Source organism: Danio rerio, chromosome 5 (genome assembly GCF_052040795.2).
Source record: "Danio rerio strain M-AB ecotype USA chromosome 5, GRCz13ab, whole genome shotgun sequence".
Lineage (NCBI taxonomy): Eukaryota > Metazoa > Chordata > Actinopteri > Cypriniformes > Danionidae > Danio > Danio rerio.
This window is the reverse complement of record NC_141025.1, coordinates 30,369,514-30,393,662: the sequence shown is the minus strand read 5'-3', so window position 1 is coordinate 30,393,662 and position 24,149 is coordinate 30,369,514. Positions and strand designations below refer to the sequence as shown.

Here is a 24,149-nt window from a genome sequence, read left to right as displayed (position 1 = left end):
CACAATTTAAAATCATAAACTTCAGATACTAACTATTAATGAAATTAAACTGTGATATGGCTTCAGATTAAGCATTCAAGTCATGTGGGACATTTTTAGATTATCTTTATGGCTCATTTTGGGTCGGCCTCATGCATCCTTAAGTTTCTTTATGTCTAAAAGAGTTGCTAAAACCCAACTCTGTGTTCTACAAAATAAACAATAAAATGGCTTTGTAATTACATAAGGCTGAGTAAATGTTGACATTACTGTAATTCTTGTTAAATATTGCCGTAATGCTTTCGCTTGAGCAGTACTGGAGGTTTTAGGTTCGTAGAGAGTCTGGAAGAGCCTGCCATCATCTCACTTCTCTCCACTGTCTCATTCATTCTTTAATTTTACATGATTCATTTTCCACAGTCTGTCTTTTATACATCTTTATCCCTTTCTGGTTTCCTTGTCAAATGTTCGTCCTGTAGCCTGTTTTTTGTGGCACTGTGGGGAATCGTAGCCTGTCTGTGTGTATCTGTGTATTTCACTGTGTGCTGTATGTGTTTTAGGAGTTATGTCTGCTCCCCTGCACATCACTACTTGAGGTAATAGGGCATGACTAATGCTTTAGTACATGAATGGATGTATTTTGATCATCTGTACAACAAAAGTCAAATGCTCATCCGTGACATACCTCATAGTGTTTGCCAGTGTGAACTACTGAACATTACAAAATCTTGCCCCTCATTCTTCATAAAGTACATACAGTACAGGGCTAGTTTTAAAATAGTCATTCATCTTCTTTTCGAACTTTAAAGCTGTTGTAAGCCAATTTTGACCAATATCACATATAAAATTCAGAGTTTAATGAAGTTATGAAGGGTTTTCATTAGCCAGATTTGACTAGCAGTTTAGCTTAGTTAGCAAGTTGGCTAACGCTGTTTACAGCAGCTTCAGAGTGCTGTTTTCTAGCAAATTTGGAAAATCTCTATTTTTTTTCTTTTGTTGTTAAAGTCATAATTTTTTATAGAAATGTGGACATTACAGAGCTGTGATCTTGTGATTAGTACATATGCTCTGAGTTGTAGTATAGGAAACTTGTGTAAGCATAAATACCCCTCTTTCCCCTCACACTTTATATGATCTGTATAGTCTATTTAATATTTATAACATGGCCGAAAGTCAAGTAAACAGACAAGGGAAATGCAAATCACAACTTCAGGTCCAGTCACACAGTAAATTCACAGAGTTTGCACCTCTCACTGGTCTACAAGAGGTACAGTATGACCTCTTTCACACCACACCACTGTTAGAGCTTTAGCAGTAAATAGTGTCAGAAAATCAGCTTCTCCACTCTCTCTCAGCCTCAGAGAGTGTTCTCTTTCCCATCAGCTGTCTACACATTGCTGTAGTTCACTTATCACACCTGCTTGCTGGAACACAGCCTGCCTGTTTGAGGTGTGCTCAGTAAAAATTGATTTGGAGAAGAAAGAAGGTTATATTTTTCCCCACCTGAATCTTTTTCTGAAAAAGCTGGCTTGATTAAAATTAACTTCATGTTAGCTAATTGAATAAAATATAAGTTATACAGTGACATCACTCACGAGAGACATCATACATAATGTGAGACTTCTGTAATCATTTGGAAAATAAAAATTTTATATCAATTGAAAAGAACTATTCCTTCAAAGGGCGCAAAGCACTCTAGATATCCTACGCTTGCTGAGAATCATGGCTATAGGATGCATGATTAAACTTCATGACCTAAACCATTGTTCACAAACATGAGGGATGAGTAAAGCATGCTCATATCTAACCTTCGTAATATGACATCCATAAAGACCTTCTTTTTATTTATGAAATCTTTAGTTTGCTTGAAAAAAGTGCTTCAGGATCGCTGATATTTAATCCATCCATTCATCAGTAACTTTTTTTTTTTACTATTTTTATCACTCATTAAGAGAGTGTCTTTTTTTCCTTCGTAAAATTTTTCCTTCTTAATACTTTATATAATGTGAACATTACAAAGCTGCCATGTAGTGATTAGTACACATGCTCTTGTACTAATTGTTGTAGAATAGGAAACTTGTGTATGCTTAAACACCCCTCTGTCTGTGTTCAGAGCATCAGACAGTTGCTTTGGCTTTATTATGCACAGTTTTAGTTAGCAGAGCAAAAGACTAGCTTGAATCTGATCCAGAAGAGTTAGTGTCAAAAAAAAAAAAAGATCACAAGATTGGAGTCAGTATACTGTGTGGACTCAATCTGTACTCCGATTTATTTTTGTTTCAGGTCTCAGCTTTGACCTGGCGTCTTTTAATTTGCAACTACAGTTAAATGGTAGCCATCAAAATCTTAATATCAGTTATGATTCTATAGTTTAAACAAATTCAAAAACACCATTGTAAAAGGGGGTCTCGACATGGATGGAGAGTACCGTCAACACCAATGCCTAATTGTCTTATCTAAATTAATCAGTTTATGCTAACAGATTTTTTTCTTAAATCGTGTCTTTACCAGTAAAGAACAGCAGCGTTCACTAAAAATGATGTCCGTGTGGGAGCAGCGCACCACTCAGATCCGAAAGCACATGCTAGCCAGCAGTGAGGCGTTGTACCAAGAAGAGCTCAATCCACGGCTCACGTCTAACCTTCCTCTACGCACCGACATAAAAACCCACCTGGACCGGCCTTTGGTTGTGGAGCCTCGCTGTGATGGCCCCATCAGCCCACACAGTGGCTGGGACAAACCCCAGGATTTGCAAGGCGAGGGCAGCACACCAGAAGAACGAGTCCCACCTGTATTCGAGCCTCCACAGTCACATCCACCACGCAAGCACCACCGTCACAGAGAGCGTCTTTCTAATGAGACCAATGAAAATGGAGACACGGGTCATGCCAAAGAAGGCCGGCATCACGTTCATCACAGCCGAAGTAAAGAGCATGATGGGACACGTTGTAAGGAGGGGAAGGGTGACAGAAGCCGAAGCAGAGAAGGGGGACGTAGACATCACCATCAGAGCTCGGTGGATGAGGGCGTAGGAGGTGGAGAGAGGGAACATCGGCACCATCACTCCCATAGGCATAACAGAGAGGGCAATGGTGTGGTCAGTGCTGGGGGGAAGAGTGAACGGCGGTCCAGGCAGAAAGAGGGCTCACGATCAGGGACAAGAGAGGGAGAGAGATGCTCAAGGGGGGAGAATGGAGGAAATGGAGGGAGGAGGCGACACAGGCCACGGACCAGTAAAGCTCAGTCTACGCTGGAAGGAGAGGAGCAACATGTGAATGGAGAGGAGGAGGGCAAGTCGCAAAGCCATAGGTAAATCTTTTTTCTTGATTTAACAGATTTGTTTTGCAATAGAGAAAAGAGCATTACATCTATCAAATCTGTTGGGTGTCTACTTTTTTGTGTACACTTACAAATACAAAAGTGTGTGCTTTTACAAGATAAGATGCACTGAATATTACACTGAAATTTGAATTGAAAAGTCAATTTTTACTGAAAGTCGCAAAAAAAAAAATAAACACACAGACATGGGACTTATACAGGAACATAGCAGACATTTTAAAAGTGGTGGGGGGAAACAGCTGTATGGGATTCAAAAGTTTACGTTCATATAATTATTAATTACCTGTTTCTAAATGGTCTGTCTTTAAAAGTGAGCAGGATGAATCCCCCTGTCCCCCTGGTTGCTACACCTCTGGACATATATCTATAGAAAACTTGAAGTGTCTACTTTTAGATGCAGCAAGTGCATGTTAAAAACAGATATTGTTTGATAAAGTAATGAGTATGAAACCAACACTAGGGGAGATCAGGGCACAAAGTAACACAGGTTTTGGTCAAATAATGAACAAAGTAATGGGGTTAGACAAAACCATATTATTTTTACCAATAACACACAAGCCTCTCGTACAAATGAGAAGTGAAATTATGATTGCCGGACCTATGGTTTCTGTGCAGTATTGCCAAAAGTGCCAGGCGTAAAAATGTTACTATTTACCCCACCTGTGGGGCAAGTTGTAACAGTCAGAGGGTTAGTTATAACACATGCATATAAAGTCAGATTTTACACAATTAATTTAAATCCAGTTTACTTTAAACAGTAGCTATATTTCCTCAGTAATTAGCTCTTTTTTATTCTACATAGCACAGTATGTTTATTTATTTATTTATTTATTTATTTATTTATTTATTTATTTATTTATTTATTTATTTATCTATTGGATAAACACATTTAAATCTATTTGCATTATTATCCATTTATCCATTATTATACAATGCATTTATTTGCATTATTAGCAATAAAATAAAAAAATATATTAAAAAATATTTTATATTAAAAGACATTTTATTTAAAAAGATCTCAACTTTACACTCAAAATTCAAAAATGTATTTTGTTGGTTTAACTAGTGCCCAACAGTGTGTGGCTTAATTTTAACACCCTGTTACAACTAATCCTGCTGTGTCATGTTTTCCTCAAAACTGGCTTGTCAAAACTCACTGTGGGTATTTTACATCTTTTAAAATAGTTTCATCTTTTAGCCTAGAAGATGGTGATCACAACAATATAATATTGACTATGATAAAAATACTTTTATGCTGCAAAAATGGTTTCTTCTGTGTTTCTCATCCAATTTTCGCCTAACTTTTTCAATAATTGGCAGGAAGACGTCTGCTGACACTGTGGTGAAAACCTTAGAAGCATGCCATGATTAACCCTTAGCAAATACCTTAAAACTCTGCGTTACTTTGTGCCCTATGTCCCCTCAGTCTGAGCTCAGTATTTTTAATGTGACCACGCCCACAAGGCTTTATTATTACAATCCTCCACATAAGACGCACACGACATGTAAATTTTGGTCAGAAGAAACTGCGGAATCTCCTCGAAAACATGAGAGATATACATGAAAGACATACCTGCATAAAGCTTTGAAAGGGCACTTTACATTTTGAAAGCAAATGTTGCTTAAAGATTAGGTATAACTTTTGAATAATTCTAGCCTACAAAACTTAAAAAGTATTATTCAGGCTCATTCAGTGTGGTTTTTTGGACCTTATTTTAGCTATATATATATTTTTTCTCCAAAATCTACTAACCATGCATATTATTTTTTTTTTTTCGAAAAACACAAGCATCCACATCAATATTTCTCACATATTATTGTAACACAGTTTGTGCTGAATACAAAAAAGTACATGTTTACCAATACTATGTAATAAGTAGCTGAAATAAGATGAACAAATTAAATTGATATTAAGATGTGTAGATTTCTAAGGCTCAACAGAGATACTGTAACATGCTAAGTATTGGGTCATACCAACTGAATGCATCTTTGCTTCTAAAATGAAGGACACACAGAGCTCAGGAATAGTAAGAAAAATAGCACAGCGTAGAGTACAAGAGTTTCTGGACACAGCTAATGAGTGCCTGTAAACAAAAACTTGCTATGATTGCCCTGTTTCTGAGTTCTTCTTGGTCTACTGCTTTGGAAATGACACTGATGAGCAGCGCTGCACATTGAAGTTGAAGTTCTTTTGATTTAATTCGCCATCTTACATTACACAGCACTCATGGGCATGGTGGTTTTGAGTGTAATGATCTTACATGATTATCAATGTTGGAAAACAATAGAAAAGTAGTGCATTGGAAAGGGCAAGCGTGTTCTGTGTAAATGGCCCATTATTTGTCAGTTAGCAACTCCTCATTTATAAATGCAATTCAAGTTTAATTTGGTGTCAAATCATACCAACTATTTTAAGGCCTTTTTATTTGGTAGATTGAGTCAATTGAATGCTATGACACATGAATCAGTGTGTTATATTTTAGTGATTTGTTCACTTAAAAAGCAAAAGCATTCACAAGAAAAACTGTAATCTGAGTTTGTCTGCTTCAGGCACATGGATATGGGAGGAGATTCAATGGCTGTAAACCCCCATCAACCTTCAGTTGGAAGCCGGTGGTGTCTTGAGAAACCAGAAGATTCGGACAACAAACGAAATATTGGTCAGACTGGAGGAATGAGCACTCATATACCCGTGACTGTCACTTCTCCCCCGGGAGAAACAACCCTTATTCCCAGTCAGTATTTCTCGTTTTAGGGCATGATAAACTTTTCCATTTTTATAGTCTGCATGTTTGGCCCCAAGGTTGTTAACATTAAAAGCTAACATAAGTTGTGTAAATTCAAACATTACCTTTGTTTGTTTCCTCAGTGAACAGTATAGACAGCGAGACAGTGCCCATGACTGAGAAGAATCTAGAAGATCTAAATCAAAGCAGCATTCGTCCCATCCTCCCCTTCAGCTCCATGTTCATTTTCAACCCAACTAATCCGTGAGTGTGTGTGGTACAGTATTTCTGAGAAAATGTTGTAAATGTTTAAAACTGTGTGCTTTGTACAACTATTACAGAACAATGCCATTGATAGTGTTGTTTAAAAAAAACAAGAAACATACCTTTAACTTTTTTTCACATGACTCACATCCCAAAAAAAAGAAAGTAAAAGTTTAACATACATAAAGCATTTTTTGAAAAGTAATAATGTGGCACTGAAACAATTGAGTCATTCCAAGTAAACCATTTGATAATATTAATGCTTTGAAGTAGTGTTTAGACTGTCCAACATGCGTCACCAGTGAGAAGTGTGTCAGAAAGTTATGGCAATATCTAGGTCCAAAAATAAATATTGTTGAATTTATCCAATGCTGACTCTAAAAGTAGCAAATGTTTTTGCTCCTACTGTAAATTAAGAGTAGCTTATAGTTTAGGATGATACAATTATAAAGCAGATACTTCAAATCTGCTTAACAGCATTCTTAGCATGTGGTGACAACCTTTTTTCAAGGTATACAGCGGTTTGGAAAAGTCAAGGTTTTAAAACTGACCATTTTTTTGTGCTGTTCCATTCCTATGGTATATGTAAGATTTTATTTTGTTGGTATTTTAAGACAACTGTATCTCCAGCAGAAAAGATCCAAAGATGCCACTTTAAATAGTGAAGAAATCTGTGTTTTGAAACTAATGAAGACAGCAGAAGTCAATGATTCATTTGAATTATTTAGACGTGTTTACTGCTCCAAAATATTTTAAATGTCTCTTTATATAAATATATATTGTGTTCAAAGAAGAAAAAGGTGTTGTTTTTTACCCAGACATTTAAAAAGAATCTATTTTTTAGCAGTCAACACTACCATGAAATATTTTTTTATCCAAGGTTATTATACCGTCAAAATCTTATACCGGCCCTTGCCTACAACATTCACAAGTACAGTGTTTGAAGATGGTGCCTGGCATACCACCAATGCTGTTACATCTACAAACGCTTTTGCTTATTACTTACTCAACCGTCCATAAGATTGGTTGTAAAGTTTCACTGTGTGTGTGTGTAAGATAAACGTTTTAAGATCTTTAAGTCTAAAAGCCATCCACTCACATAAACCTCCACATAAAGCTCTGTATTAATAGGCAATTTCCAAATGCAACTGTCCATCTTGGCTCTGTTGGTGTAACAGTATAGGATTACTTCTATTTTATTATACTGTATATTAATGTCACACAAGTGCATTGTTGACTTGACCATGCCTACCAGACACTTTCTCTAAGATATGCGCTATTACTTAAATAAATTATTAACTTAAAGACTTGCCTGTGGCTTGCATGAACATATTAATTATCGGTGGTTAAATAAATCAGTATCGACTTCTGTGTGCAATTGCCTTAAGCCTAATTCTCATAGTTTGTGTTTTTTATTCAGGGTGAGACGTTTATGCCACTACATTGTGAGTCTGCGCTATTTTGAGATGTGTATCCTGGTGGTCATTGCCATGAGCAGTATAGCCCTGGCTGCAGAAGACCCGGTCCAAGCCAATGCACCTCGGAACAATGTGAGCTGTTTTATCTGTGCTGAACGGGATGTCAGATTTTGACCTCATTTTCCATTAAGTCCCAGATGAGTGATGCTAACTGAAAACCATTTTATTTTTCGCTTCACAGGTCCTGAAGTATTTGGACTATGTCTTCACTGGTGTTTTCACATTCGAGATGGTCATTAAGGTAATTTTGTGGTAAATTGCTGAAGTTAATTGCATATCTCTTTGGAGACATGATCCTGCAGTCCTTTCTTAACCTGAGATGAGGATATTTGGCGTCCGTGTCTCTATTTGTAGCACATTTTAATATCATAGATGTGAAAAAATGACACAATTTTATTGCGAATAATTCAGCTAGTTGGTCAATTTAAAGGGTTAGTTCACCAAAAAATGAAAAATTACTCACCATTTATTTAATTTACCCTCAAGTGGTTCCAAATCTGAATTTCTTTATTCTGTTGAACACAAAAGAAGACTCGAAATCATTGACATTCATGACAACTTGTTTTTCAGAGCTTGCACAGTTATTCTTTTGTCCTTTAGTGACTGACATACTTCAAATAAATTGACTAAATAATAATAACCTTTCATTTTATATTACTCTTCTGAAATACTTCTCTTGTAAGACTACTGTATAATAATGGGACATAGCTCAGAGCAAGCGATATAAAGTCTGTCAGTAATTGTCTTGAAATTGATAGTTAAATGAACTGAATTAGTTAGAAAAATGCCGCTGTAAATGATGTTAAGATTTTATCCTGATTAATCTTTCATATTTATGCTTTTCCTTCGACAAGATGGTGGATTTAGGTTTAATTCTGCATCCTGGTTCCTACTTTCGAGATCTATGGAATATTTTGGACTTCATTGTGGTCAGTGGTGCACTGGTGGCATTCGCATTCTCGTAAGTTGCCTTCATTTGCATTACCTACAGAAACTCCCGTAACTAAAACCCGTACTTAAGAGTGTGACTTTTATCACTGAACTTAACTACAAAATACCCCATACAGTAATTTGAGACCCCTATTAGTGCAAGTTCTTGCCCGTATCCTTTTTTTTTATTTTAAAGGTTTTATCCACAGTGTAACAAAAGTGTCTTTGTGTATCTTCATTGTTCCTACTGAAAGCTGGACATTTAATATGTTTAATTCATGCCATTCATTATGCTGCAAGGAAACTTAGCTTTGATTAAGATGTTTGCCAGATCCCACTGATCTGTTGTTTCCTTTCTGTCCTTCTTCGGAGGTGTGGGAGAGTTGACATCACTTTAATGAACTTTTGAGAATGTAGTCCTAGAATGAGTGTATGTGTGTGTGTGTGTGTGTGTGTGTGTGTGTGTGTGTATTTGTGATGTAGAGAGCTAATAAAGGAGCTGTCTGATACGATCACCTGCTTGCGCATCCTGTAGAGTAATGGATGAGCCTTTTCAACATTCTAGTATTGAGGAAATGCAACTATTAGAAACACTTGAAATATTAAAGAGCTATAGATATGTAAGAACTTTTGATTGCTATCATGCTGATGCCATAGTTGTTATCAAATAATTGTTATTATTTGCATATGTATTTGCATACGGGGTGAATTTAGTTTTGATGTTTGCTTTGTTTGGGAGGCTGGCATTTTTGGGTGGATTGAATGTGATACTTGGATAGCTTGGAAATATCTTCAAAATAATTGTTTGGAGATAAAAGCAAACAGAACATGGAGTGGGTGCATCATCTAGGTATACCTCCGAATGAAGGGAGCTTGAGTAGATACTGTACTACTTCAGCTTGAGTGTTTAGCATTGTACTGACTATTCTGTCTTATTTGCTGTTCGTTTTTATCATTGTTGATCTGTTGTTATGTCAATGCCGTGTTAAATGTGAGGATATTGATGTACTGTCACTGACTTTCCTCTCCTCTGTTTCTCTCTGCCTGGAATCGCTTGAAGGAGCTTCATGGGGTAACGCCTTAACTCTCTCTGTCTTTGTTTCTGTTTCTGTCTCTTTCTTTCACTGTTCGTTTTCTTTCCTGTCTCTATGTGAGAACACTTAGCTTAGCTCATAGACAAGCATTAAAGCATGGATTCTTCTGCAGTTTCAATCTCCAACCTCATAATTCATCATTCAACATCACTTCTCAACCTATGAACTTGATTCTTCTTCTCCTCCATGTCATTTCAATTCATGGAAGGCAGATCCCATTGATCTGTTTACTTTCCTTTAAACATTCTTACCGTTCTCAGTGGGTCTATGTTACTTTTTGATTATGGAGCATCCTGGATGATCATCAGTGATTCCGGACAGGATGATCAGTGCATGTGTCATGTCATATCACAAAGGACCTGTTTGGTTGGGTTGGAGTGGCGTATCAGGGCAGGTCTGGCTTTATTTGGCCATTGGTTGCATCCTCATTCTCTTCAAACCTCGCAGAGGGTATCCACTGAATTCGTGGGCATGGGAATATGAGTGTATTGACATGCTCGTTCATATGCATGTTTTCAAATTCACAGAAGAAAATGAAATCTGCTGCCAACGTGACTTCTGTGATTGGCCAGATTTTTGAAAGCTTTGTTTAGAGTTAGAGTTAGAGCATAAAACTTAAGTTATAACTAGGGGTGTACTGATATTACAAATCTATGTTTTATAAAATAAATTAGAACTATGACACAAAAAATGTTTGTATTATAATTTGATGATTTTATTTTAGACTGGGTTCCCATGGTGTCATAGAATATCTGGAATATCATGGAATTATAGAAGGTCTATTCCAAACAATGAAAGTCAGGGATTTTTTTTTTGCCCCTATATCAGGAATTTGTTTGTCACTTAAAATTAAAATTATTTATCTATTTGAATATATTTTGACTTTTTATCACATTGTTTTATGCTTGTTTTTTTTTGGCTAACTCAGAATAATATACATTTTAGGATCTTTGGCCTCAAAATGCCCACTTCAAACTGTGTTAAAAGTAGATGTAAAACTACATGAAAAGTTTGTAAAACTACTAATGAGCTATCAAATATGGGCGAGGGAGAACTTTGCAGCTTCACAAACAGTAAGCCAATTATAGCCACAATGAGAACAACAATGGATAATTTACCTCAGGTTTAAAAAAAAATCTGAGGTAAATTATCCATTGTTGTTCTCATTGTAGCTATAAAAGTCCTGTAAAATGATATTCAAGCTAAAACTATTTGAATAATATGTAAAGCGGCAACAGCCTGTTTTTCTGTTCATTATAGGTCACGGGAATTCATCTTTTTAGAATTTGATATTTGGCACTGTGGGAAACCTTACTCTTTACTGTTACTTTTTTCAATCTCAATTGTAATTTAGTTTTAAAGATTGGAGTTACATGTCAATTTGCTGTTTAAAATTACAAAAATGATCAGTTATCAAGTATCTGTTATCAAGTCACTGTTAATCTTTCCAACATAAAAATTTGTAAGAGCCATAATGCATTTCAGAGGTAAACAAAAATACCACAAGATTGACAAACTGCAAAAATCTGTGAATATCATGCATCCGTAGATATAACATTGCTATAAAATAATAACAGTAATGCTCCAGGTTTGAAATCATTTGATGGCATCTATCAACCATGCTCAGGGTTCATGCGTGTGTTATCAATACCTTCAAGACTGATCTATGGCTTCACCATCTCTTTTCTAGATTGGCATGTCTTGGCATTTGCTTCAGATCTTGATTGTGCTGATTTTCAGATCTACCCTCAGTCAGACGTTCCTTCTTTGTCAAGTATACCCTTCATCTCCCCTACAGCCGTCTCTGCAGACTCCAGCAAAAGAAGCTGTCATTCTCTCACATCTTTAAAAGATATGAACAGCATTTGGAATTGTCTGTTTCAATCACCATATAAAGAATCTTTCTCCTTCGTGTCAGTTTCTGAAACATTTGCCTAAGAAACTCCTGCAGTTTCTTGTTTCTCCGGCATACAGCCATCAAAGTCATAATACCTTATGTTTTAAAGGAACTTAGTGGTGCTCATAAAAGTTTCTTTCATTCTCATTGAAATGTTATATGCAATATTCTGAAAGGATGATGTGGTTTTGTGTTAGTGCAGAGGCACTTTCTGTTCTCAGCATGTCATAATGTTTTGCCTTTTGCTTTGTGTTCTTCTCATTCATTAGATCACATCAAAGCGTAAACAGGTGGGGAACCCCCGATATTCTCTTTCCTCTTTGATAAATCTCTTCTTTCATCATTGTCCCGGGCTGACTGGGATAATGTCCTTTACTGTCACTACATTACCAGTGGAGTGAGAGTATCTGTACAGGGTTGGAGCCTCTGCAATAACGCTGATAGCTTTCATCAGAACCTCTTAATGAGTGCCTTATTGACACTAAATAGCATTTCTCCATCGTAATTGTTATCTGTGGTCCTGTGAAAGTTACCAGGGTGTCCAGTGGGACGTTATTGAGGCTCTTTATTGTTTGTAGTGGGTTTGGGGGATAAACATCAGGCCCTGTACAGTAAATGCATGCTAGACTAATGTGCATCAGGGAGCATGGGTGGAGTTGCATGACCTTGTCAAGCCCCTTGATTGGGCAGAAGGAGTAACTTCACCATGCTGATTGGTGAACATGCTGTAAGGTTTCTGCTGATTGGCTGGTAGATTGGTGTTCATTGGATTTAGAAGTATGTATGAACTTTGCATGTGTGAGTAGACGCTGGCACTTTCTAGGGTTGAAGATGTACCTTTGTTCATTCTTGTAAATGCTAGTACATCTGCAATTGTAATGCCACTTGCTCTTGCAAATGGAAAGGTCTTTTGTAGTTGTGGGTCATTTATTGAGAAATATAGAGGGGAACCACTGCTTGGGGATCTTTCTATTGTAAGCATTTTCACAATTCAAAAATTTTTTAAGGTGTTTTCATCTGTTAGCACCAATCATAGACCTGCCAAAGCCTTGCTTTTATTAATGCTTTATCGAAGTAAGAGATCGTGAATAAATGAGATGACTTCTCAGATATTCTGTTGTTCTCTCTTCCGTTGCTGCACTGGAAGAACTAAACGGTACCTGCAAACTAATACAGATGATAATTACCAACATACTGTACATTATCTAGCTTATTACACGGCTGCACACCAAATGATTAAATAAGTGGGCATGAAATATTTGTTTGAGCTAAAATTTATTTATTTCACCTGTATATAAGGAAAAAAGGCAAAGATTTTACCAATATTATTGCTGGCAGGTGCATTTGCTGTCAAAGCAAGCTATGAATGTAGCCCTACTATGTAACCCCTAGAGTACAGTGCTGCCATAAGCAGTTGAAAATATGGCCATGGAGTGTTGACTAATCAGTATCAAATCTTCCAGACTGCCGTGTAATAATTAGTTGAAATATAATATAAGATAATTAGCAGAACAAATAAAAAAAAAAAGAAAAAGAAAAGAAAAGAAGTCTATCCACAGTTAATATTGTCAGTAATCCAACAAAACACATGCCCTACATCAAAACAGGGCTAAGTGAAGACTATTATAAATGAATGTGATGTCTCAGAACTAATATGATTGTGTTTGCTCTTTGCCTGCAATATATATATATTGCAAAGAGCTTCAGTTATTCATATGACCATGGAATATTTCCTTATGATTCAGTTACCGACTATGCTTGCCCTTGCAGTTACTTCATTAAATGATATTGTAAGCTTGGCGGTTATGATTTGAGCAATTAGGAGATAAAGCATGACTGATTTCTGCTGAAGATTGCTCTTTTCTTTAAGGGTGAAATAACTTGAATTACATTTTGTTCAACCTTATTTTTTTTTTCTTTTCCTTAATGTAAGCTTGGTGTATTCAATGAATACATGCATTGTATTCAAATCTATGCAGTCAGTTCATCAAGTTGACCATTGTGAAGCATGTCAGCTTGATAAAGGCTATATCAAAGCAAAACAGCATTGGTTCCTGAAAAGAAACAATGCCCTTTTTCAGGGTGAGGTTTCTTTGTCATCATTGGTGGCGTGTCGTTGTGTTAGAATCTGATGCACAGCAGTGTTTGGGTTAACTCCATGGGGCCTTTCTTAATTTGTGCATGAATAATGCTGTAGGATCATTTAATAACAGAGTGACATTTCTTGTAGAAACCATTTAGTGCATAAGTATATACAGTATATGCATGCAATAGAGAATTGTGTATTTCATACTCTTTTACCAGAGCATGTGCTTTTGTGAAACAACACAATCCATTGCTGGAGTGATTAAAAGCTGTGGCACTGAAAGATGCTCATTTGTAAGTTGATTTAAGTTGTCTGTATGAAAGGTGAGTATGTTTAGTCTAGTTAGTGCCCCATTATTGATTTTTACCAAAGGAAACATTTACATCATGTTTACTCACATTCTCGTGTGTTTTGTCTGGATTTATGTGAATCCTTTGATGAAGCCTGACTACAGCATGTGTTTGATCCTATTCTGAATCTGCTGACCTCTTTGTTCTTTTGACTGGTGTAGAGGAACCAAGGGCAAAGACATCAGCACTATCAAGTCACTGAGGGTGTTGCGAGTCTTGCGACCTCTGAAGACCATCAAACGTCTACCAAAACTGAAGGTAAATATTCTGTTGCATTGCAATAGTTGAGCAGAAATTGGCAAAATATTGGTTACATAATTAAAAAGATGTTATATAGATAAGGATATAAATAAAGATAACTATGCTAAAATATTTCTTATTGTTTTTAATGTTCAAAACAGTTGTGCTGGTTAATATTTGGAGGAACCCAAGTTTTTTTTTCTCAGAATTAAAAAAAAAACAGCGTAAGGCAGAAATATTTCAAATGTTTTGTATTATGATGATTATCTGTGTTATACGTCTACAGCAATTTTATTAATTTTTCAGATCCTAGGCATTAGATGCAATTTTTTCCATACACTGTTAGACCTTACCGGGGTTTTTTACAGTAGAACACTGGCAACACTGTTGCCAGCCACTCACTGTAAAAGTTTGGTTACAGTAAGTAACTGGCAACAGTGTTGCCAGTTAATTACTGTAACTGAACCATTACAGTGAGTGGCTGGCAACAGTGTTGCCAGTTATTTACTGTAACTGAACCATTACAGTGAGTGGCTGGCAACAGTGTTGCCAGTTATTTACTGTAACTGAACCATTACAGTGAGTGGCTGGCAACAGTGTTGCCAGTTATTTACTGTAACTGAACCGATACAGGGAGTAGCTGGCAACAGTGTTGCCAGTTAATTACTGTAATAGAGCAGCAGTGGTAACTAACTGGAAACTGTGTACAGTTAATTACTGTATTGTAGTGTTACAAATCACAGCATTATACTGCATACACATTAATAGTATGTCATATATAGTTATTGTAGTGTTACTAAAATTAATCAGTATTCTTAGCTGTTGTTAAAAAATAGAAGGCATAACATTTTTCAGACAAATTTATTTTATTGTTTTGGCACCAAACAAATAAATAACAGAAAAAGTATAACAAAATTAAGAAATCAGCAGATATAAATATTGTCTTGCATATTACAGGTCTGCACAGTAAGGCTGCGGTCACAGTAACGTTTGAGCATGCAAAATTATGTCATACTGCATTGCAAAGTGGAATTAAACAAAGCGAGTAGTGGAATTAAACAAAATAATTAGAGATTGAAAAAGCAAACCAGAGAGGTCATGTTCTGATCTTTGATTGGTATCAAGCAATCACATGATGTGATTTCGCATGTCAGCGTTCTCCAAGCTTGAACTTTCCAATGCTGCGAATTATGAAATTTGTCGCATGAGCTATCATTCCAGGTCTGCAGTACTTACATGCGTATGAATGGAAGTCTTTAGGGAGAAAAGTGCAGTGTGACAGGGACTTTAAGCTGTAACTCTAATTAAACACACCTGATCAAACTAATTAAGGCTTGTTAGAAATCTACAGGTAATGTTGAAGCAGGGTGGGTACTAAACTCTGCTGCGCTGCAGTTCTCCAGGAACTTGGAGTTTGACCCCCATGGTATATAGCAGGGGTGCTCAATCCTGTTCCTGGAGATCTACCTTCCTGCAGATTTCAGTTGCTACCCATATCAAACACACCTGCCTGTAATTATCAAGTGGTGTTCAGGTCCTAATTAATTGGTTTAGGTGTGTTTGAAATGAATAGCAACTGAAATCTGCAGGAAGGTAGATCAGCAAATGAACAGCAAAAAACACAACATAATTATTTTAAATTTTAATGTTTTAAATAATTAAAAACTGTGTTAAATCTCAATAAAAAGTTTAAAGTAATTATAAAAAATAAAGTTGGCAACACCGAAAAACCAAAGGATCCAATCTTTTATTGTTATAATTATCTCATGACAACAAACTTTATTATTGTTTCTAATATAAATTCATAGGTGGAAACACTGCTCTGAAATATACTTAGCAACAAACTCACAACCTGGGACCGGACAGTGGAGCTTTTGTGCGTGGATGGCTATGTGTATCATGTTTTTGTGATTCCCTGTGACGATGTGCACAAGTTACCTTACTGAGATGAAGGAATTTAATTTTGGCTTAGTTGCCAGAAAGATACATACAACTGTTAGCATCTGTACATTATGGCAGTGTGCAATATCCAATAAATACTTAAACAAAAGTAATGTAAGAAGTTATATGAGGAGAGGCTAACTAGCTAACAATGTAGCTTTCAAGTACACAGTTCAAGATAACAACAATATAACTTAAAACACAGCCTTATTTTAGAAACCCTCAAAAACATTTGAACACATTTTACTTACTCATTATAGATTCTTATTTAAAGCCTAAAACATATCAGACTCTACATCTGAATTGATGGACAGAGAATAGAGCACACAGCAGCAGTAAACAAATCAAACACCTGGCTCCCTTAAAGGGCCAGCATTTTCTAAAAACTATTTCTAACACCTTTGTGTTTAGAATAAGACAGACAGCCTGTGGGAGTGTGTGGTGATGCCTAAATCATTATTTTCTGCCTTTAAAATGCACTTCTATATAAATAGCAACATAAACCATCAGAGAATTTATTGGAATTTATTCTTTGCACTACACAATTTCATACAAAGTCTACTCCTTTCACAGTAAAATAATGTGTTAATAATAAATAATAAATGTTTTCTTTTATTACAGCAAAACACTGGCTATTTTGCAGTTATTTACTGCACAATCTACAGAGTAACAGTGCAGTTATACTAATTAAACACACCTGATCAAACTAAATCTAAAGGTAGTGTGTTGAAGAAGGGCTGGAACTAAATTCTGCTGGGCTGCGGCCCTCCAGGAGTTTAACATCTTTGGTACATAGCATATTTTCAAAGGAATTGCCTACATTTATCACAATCATGCACATATCATTGAATAAAAACAATAATATACAAACAATATACAAACGTCATCCAAAGCAAAAAAAAAAATAAATAATCTGATCCTCATGTTGTTCCAAACCTGTAGTAATAATAATAATAAAAAACAAATAACCTGATTAATACATTTATTTAGGAAAGTCTTTATACTATACTGTTAATGCCATTTTTACCAACTTCTCCAAACAAATTCATTGAGTCTCTGCGAAATTGTATGTACGTGCTGTTTAACATATTTTTTAAATAACACATTTTTACTAGTTAATTAGCAAAATACTAATATTCAGCTTAAAGTGCAATTTAAAAGCTTAACTATTGGCTAAACTAGGCAAATTAGATTAATTATAGAAAAGTAAACAAAGTTATAAAAATGATTGTGATAATTTGGTTACTCTGTGTGAATATTTTTGCCTTTAAATGCATCTCGTCGATATCTTTACCTTTTAATTAGCTCTGTGACATTGACATTGGTTGACTCCTGATACTCAATGTTAAAAACATAAAAGGAACCAAAGAAAACACAGAGATGCCTGCAGAGAAATTTAGCTTATCATCAATGCATTGTCTCACTTTCTCCTCAATACTGACCATACACATACCAAAACTGAACAATATATATATATATATATATATATATAGCAACATAAAGCAGTACATGGGGTAATAATGGTTGAGCAGTAATTTACCATTTATTATCACAGTAACTATCTGTAATGGGTACATAAAGTAAATTACTGTAATTTATTCTTTGCACTACAAAATTTCATACAAATCCTGCTCCTTTTACAGTAAAATACTGTTTCCTTTTAATACAGCAAAACACTGGCTATTTTACAGTTATTTACTGCATAATCTACAGTAAGGGTTAACAGTGTAGAACAATAGTTATACAAAAGAATAAAAACCCTGTCTGGCACATTTAGAACAAGAGTATTTGTTTACATATGACAAGGATTGATTTGAAGATCATAGCCCCAAATTATAAATGAAATATTATTAAAATGTTTGCTTTTTCACAATACATCAAATCTTAATTTTACCCAGTTGTTTGATAATGTAAATATTATGCAATTCACAACGATCATATAATCTTTCATACATTTTTCAACTAGAGCTCAGAATGTGATGTTTTATTTTTCTATAAATATGTCGATTACCCTGGTTGATGATAAAACACTTATTTCGATTTTTTTTTTCACAAAAGCTTTTTGAAACGTTTTAGACATGCTGCTTTTTTAATATCTAATGTGCTTGGATGTACTTAAAATCACTTGTGTAAACTGAATTTAACGTGGTCACCAAAATGGGACACCAATCCCATTTTGAAAAAGTCAAAAACATGAAAATTATTGTGTATCAAAGTTTGGAAAAGAATACTTTAACAAATAGTTGTGTAAGAAAGAACTTTTTCCCTTCCACTGATTTGATTACAAAACTTAAGTAACTTTAACCTAAACCTAAAAACCTAAACCTAAAATTATTTGCTAAAAGATTATCTTCGGAAATTATTAATAATATTAAATCTGATATGCAACTAAATACAATAAAACACATTGTAAATTATGTCTTTCAAATGCATTATTAAATTAATATATAAAAAAATTGTAAAACCTTTCCATTTAGTAGATCAAAAGAAATCAACAGTATTGCCCTTGATTTTACTTGGTACAGTTTCTTAAAGAAATGATGTAATTTCATCCATAATGCTGGACACCTGCTGTATTCTCCACAGTTATGCTTTAAAAACCTGTTTGTGCAGAGCAGGTGTAGATATCACAGCTATGACAGCTGAAGTGAGTGCACTATATCTGTTAATACTGGAGATCTGTCTGTCTGCCATTTCTTCAGCTGACTGTTAAAGTTTCCCGAAAGTGCCTTTTTTCTTGATATGTGATGTAATTTTAACTGAAACATGAAGACAGGTTGGGAGGTTTGAGAAGCTTCTCTTCCTTTTAAAAAAATATCAATGAACTAAAGCTATCATAAAAGTCACAGTCTATAACAATAATGCTTAGTTTAGCCACTTTTAAATACAACATTAGTAATTCAAATGGGTCCAATGCATTTTGTGGTCCGTGTCGACACATATGGTCTGCTTCATGCAATTATCTGATTATCCGCACCATTATTTTTTTTATATTCGCAAGTGTTTAGATGACCTTCAGTGTGAATGTTGATTTAAATGTGAATAAATAATGAATTTCAGCTGCAGCTTTAGCATCTAAAAGAGAGCTGGATGTTTAAGATACTAGAAAGCTTTTGATTGGCCAGAAGGTTTGTTTAGAAATTGAAAGTATAAGGGGACGCCATACAAATGATTGAATCATATTGTCAGAAGTGAGAAATTGCAAGTTTTGAATGCTTGCATCTTATAAATGTAAATTTTGCCATTGTTTTGGAGCACACTGGCTTATATCTTAAGGCTAATATATTGAAAATAACTTTAAAGAAGCAGAGTGTACAGTATAATTGTGTGTCTGCTCTCTCTCTCTCTCTCTCTCTCTCTCTCTCTCTCTCTCTCTCTCTCTCTCTCTCTCTCTCTCTCTCTCTCTCTCTCTCTCTCAGGCCGTGTTTGATTGTGTGGTGAACTCCCTGAAGAATGTCCTGAATATCCTCATTGTCTACATTCTGTTCATGTTCATTTTCGCTGTCATTGCTGTGCAGCTCTTCAAGGGCAAGTTTTTTTACTGCACAGACGAGTCCAAGGGCCTGGAGAAAGACTGCAGGTACAGAAGGATTAATACAGAAGCACAACTCACACAAGCAGCTCCCCCTGCAGACACACAGCAGGACTGTAAAAGCACCTTTTCATTTTAGAAACAAGTCATGGAAAATAAAAATAAATAATAAAAAAATTATGAACATTTCTCATTTGTATGTGCACTTGTGGGATTTGTGAATGTACAGTTTAAAAATGCTGGGTTCCACACAATTCCTTCACGTAGTTCCAACACAAACTTATTAAGTTAACTTAATTCTTTTTATAAATTTAAGTGGCTTAAACATAAAACAAATAAGTTGTCCCCAAAAACACTGAAGATTTGTGTAGATTCAGCTAATTTTAAAGAAATATTTTTAACGAACAAAACAAAATCTTTTTTTTTTTTTTTTTTTTTTTGTGTGTATGCAATGCCATAGAATTGCTTTGGAATTAAACCCTATAAAAGGTTCTTAGCGTACTTCAAGTACCAGTTTCCCACTTATAAATACTTATATTCTGTTTTTGTCACTTTTTTGTTCTCATTAGGGGGCTGTTTTTGGATTATGATAAGGATGATGTGACGGCACAACCCAGGGAATGGAAGAAATACGAGTTTCACTATGACAATGTGCTTTGGGCTTTTCTCACTCTCTTCACTGTTTCTACGGGAGAGGGCTGGCCTACGTAAGTCACCACACATCACAAATTCTCCATGCTCTTGTTTCACGTTTTTGTGTATTTACAAGCATTAAAATACTGTATGTGTAATACAGCTTTATTATTATTATTTATTTTTTCTAATTTGTTGAAATGTGTGCACTAGAATGCATTCGAATGTCTCTCTAAGAGAAAGCATTTTCAAAACACTCGATTTATTTGACACTAGTCTATTTATCGAAAAATCTTAACAGGCACATTTTATCACCCCTTTTTTATGCAGAGTCTTGCCTAAAAAAAGAATCATGGTAGAGTGTATCATTAAAGAGCCCATATTATACATGAAATAGGGTCATATCCTGGTTGTAAGGGTCTCCAACAACAGTCTAATATGCATGCAAGGTCAAAAAACACTTTCATGGTCTTATAATCTGCATTTATTTTTACCTAATTATCCCAGCGACTCCTGTATGAATCGTCCAGTGAATCATTTGTTCCCAAACCCCTCCTTAGCGCGGAGCTAATCTGCGCTGATTGGACCGATGACAGTCTGTCGCGATTGGTCGACTGCCTTCAGTCAGAGAGGGAAATGGCCAATAGCTAATCAGCAATTTAAAAAGTAATCACAGTTCATACACGCTCGATAGTGTAGGCGTGGATTTTAGCTGCCACACTATGGCGAGTGGATAGTGCCACGGATAACCGAACGAAGGAGACAGTCGTGTACTCGCCATACCACACACACACAAAAACACACACACACCTCCGGATGACAACGCTCCCGCTTCCGCCCGCACCCGCCAGGTTTTAGCCTGAGAACCCGCTCCGTTTTCTGCCCGCCGCGCCCGGTCCCGCTAGAGCGGAGAACACAACCAAAAATCACCCAGTATACAGTCCAGACAGCCAAGGTGTCTGTATAAACACACACACACAGCACAAAGCACACAAAGCTCGTTCGTTCGTTCGTTCGTTCGCTCTCTCTCTCTCTCTCTCTCTCTCGCTCTCTCATACGCGCGCTTGCGCACTAACACGCACACAAGCAACACGCAGACTCTCTCTTTCTAATTCGCATAGCAATATCCGTGATATTGCTAGACAGCCCGCTCTCGTCCCAAATTAAACCCGTTACCGACCGCTCCCGCGATTTATTCGGAAATTTATTCCCGCGGCTGTCCCCGCGCCAGATTTCTGCGGCGCGGGAATAAATTTCCGAATAAATCGCGGGAGCAGAACTCTAGCACGGAGCTCCATAAACAAACAGCACGCGTCGCGTTTTTGACGTGACTTTGCACGCGATAAGATAATATATCCAGTTAACCTGATACAGTACACGCGGTTACAAGTAACAAATCACAACTAAATACATTTGCAAGCTAGAGTAAACGAGGCAACAACTTTAACCGCACGTACTTACACTTGAGAAATGGAAGAAACCCATCCTGACGTCCATCAGTTACTCTTTACTGATCCTTCCTTTAACAAACTCAGATGAAGTATTCTTTGTAGCATGTAGCTTCCAGAAGTTTCCAACTGCTTGGTTATAATGCTGATGTTTCATCTTTGGGTAGAGACTCAATATATCCATCTGCAGTATGACTTCAATCGACCGGCATGTTTGTGTGTGTGTGTTTGTGGGTGTGTGTGTGTGTGTCTGGGTTTCTGCGTCAGAGGGCGGGGCCTCAGGTTTGAAATCTCCCGGGTTTGCGCGTGCACGTGAATAACTTGGTTTCGTTCGTACGTCATGGCGAAACACCTAATGAGTCGGTATCAAGGCGACTCGTTTGAAGCACTATGAGTCGACTCTTTTATAGATGAATCAACCGTTTTAAACACTGTATTCTTACAGATTTAAGCCTTAGCTGGATACTTCACTTCACTTAGAGCTGTGTTACACACTACATGGAGGGGAATTTTCAAAAACCCATAATATGGGCTCTTTAACTGTTATAACTGTTAGTAATATTTTGATTATTTTTTAATTTGTCAATTTTTTCTAATTTGTTTTCCTTGGAATCAATTTAAATATGTTAAAATAGAATACTATTAGATGTAATCAGTTAAAAAATCTATATGAATATGGTATAAATATGTCTTAAATGTAGAAAAAGCCACATGCAACTAGTTAAATTCTATTCTGTTGGTTTACTTTACATTTGGGGCCAAAATTGACACAGCTCCATACTCACAATATATTATATCCAATGTGTTTTAAATTCATAAGAATAATTTAAAACACTTTGAATTTATTGATATTACATAAATCTTGTTGTTATTTGTTTCATTTATGTTTACCTAACAAATATCAATTACAAAGTTTATTAGTGTCAATGATGTTAAAAGTATATAATCCAAATGGATGGAAATTTTATATGCAATCAATGCATACATCTTATTTGTTAGGCCTAAATATTTTTTTGAGTGTATGACCTATAACCATTTACTACTTGGTATTTTTTTTGCAGGGATTAGAAACCTAAAAAGCCTTTGTCCTCTTCAAACACTTCCCTTGTGTCCTCTGACCCCGCAGTGGCCTTTTATGCTCCTGCTTTAAAGGGTGTAATCAGTTTGAAGTGCTACTCTTTGAGGCTGTGTGATACTACTAAAGCGCAGCTCTCGGGAGGCATCAGCCCAAACTCATGAATGTGCTGGACAAGCCTTTGCAATTTACTGTGATTTATTTTATGAGTTGTTCGCAAGCTTGTCGGGGTCAGTGCGGTGCAAATTAGTTTCCACTCTGTCATTGTTTCCCTAGTGTTTAATGAAATTGTTGCTGTGAGTTTAGTAATTGAGCGATATGTGATATGAAAAAAAGCTTCAGGAGTTTCAATTTTATTTTGATTACTTTGACTCCACTACTGATTCAAAATTAATTACAGTTGCATTACATTTAATAATTTGGCAGACACTTTTATCTAGGGCAAATTAACAAATGAGAACAACAGACATTAACAAGAAACTACAGAAAAATAATATGACCCTGATCTTATGTTAGTAGCAAAATAAAAACTTTCTTTTTATGCCAAATCATTAAAAGGTTACATAGTCATATTCCATGAAGATATTGTCTATATTTCCAACTGTATATATAACAAATCTTTTTTAGTAATGTGCATAGATAAGAAGTCTTTGAACCAAAAAATTTCAGATTCTTAAATATTTATATCTAGTCCAAATATTCTCCCAATAAACTATACACTAATGGAAAGCTTATTGATTAAGCTTTACATTGTGCATGAATACAGATATATTTTGCTTGTTTTTAATATATTATTTTATTTGTTGGTAAGAAATCATTTATTTTTAGTGTGGTCAGAAATAAATTTGGTAAATCCTCAATTTTGAGCCCTGAAAAATCATGTGAAATAGAAAACTAATTTCAATGCGACACAACCCATTTACTCATGCACATTGAGCAAGCTCATACACAACACACCGTCACACCTTTGAATTATAAAGTTCTATCAGACATTTTTGTCAAAATTGAGTTATTGACATATTCTTATTAAATGACAGCTTGTTTATATTATGGGATGTTTTTTTATAAGTTGCTTACATTTGAAGACTTTTTATTTAAAAAACAAATGTTACACACATACAAATTGCTCTGGAATGC

General features: G+C 35.7%; 1 protein-coding gene across 20 annotated transcripts in view; it reads left to right on the top strand.

Annotated features, from left to right (window-relative positions):
- cacna1ba (calcium voltage-gated channel subunit alpha1 Ba) overlaps positions 1 to 24,149 on the top strand; it is a 190,962-nt gene that overhangs the window by 127,045 nt on the left and 39,768 nt on the right. For 12 of the 20 annotated variants that reach the window (XR_015490270.1, XR_015490271.1, XR_015490268.1 and 9 more), the window contains 9 exons: positions 2,491 to 3,288; positions 5,869 to 6,053; positions 6,188 to 6,308; positions 7,729 to 7,858; positions 7,968 to 8,027; positions 8,641 to 8,747; positions 14,305 to 14,401; positions 19,744 to 19,904; positions 20,426 to 20,563. Coding sequence is in view for 15 of the 20 variants with exons in the window: in XM_087252004.1 (XP_087108130.1) it covers positions 2,491 to 3,288; positions 5,869 to 6,053; positions 6,188 to 6,308; positions 7,729 to 7,858; positions 7,968 to 8,027; positions 8,641 to 8,747; positions 14,305 to 14,401; positions 19,744 to 19,904; positions 20,426 to 20,563 (1,797 nt within the window). In the remaining 5 variants the exon portion in view is untranslated. 20 annotated transcript variants of the gene reach the window in all.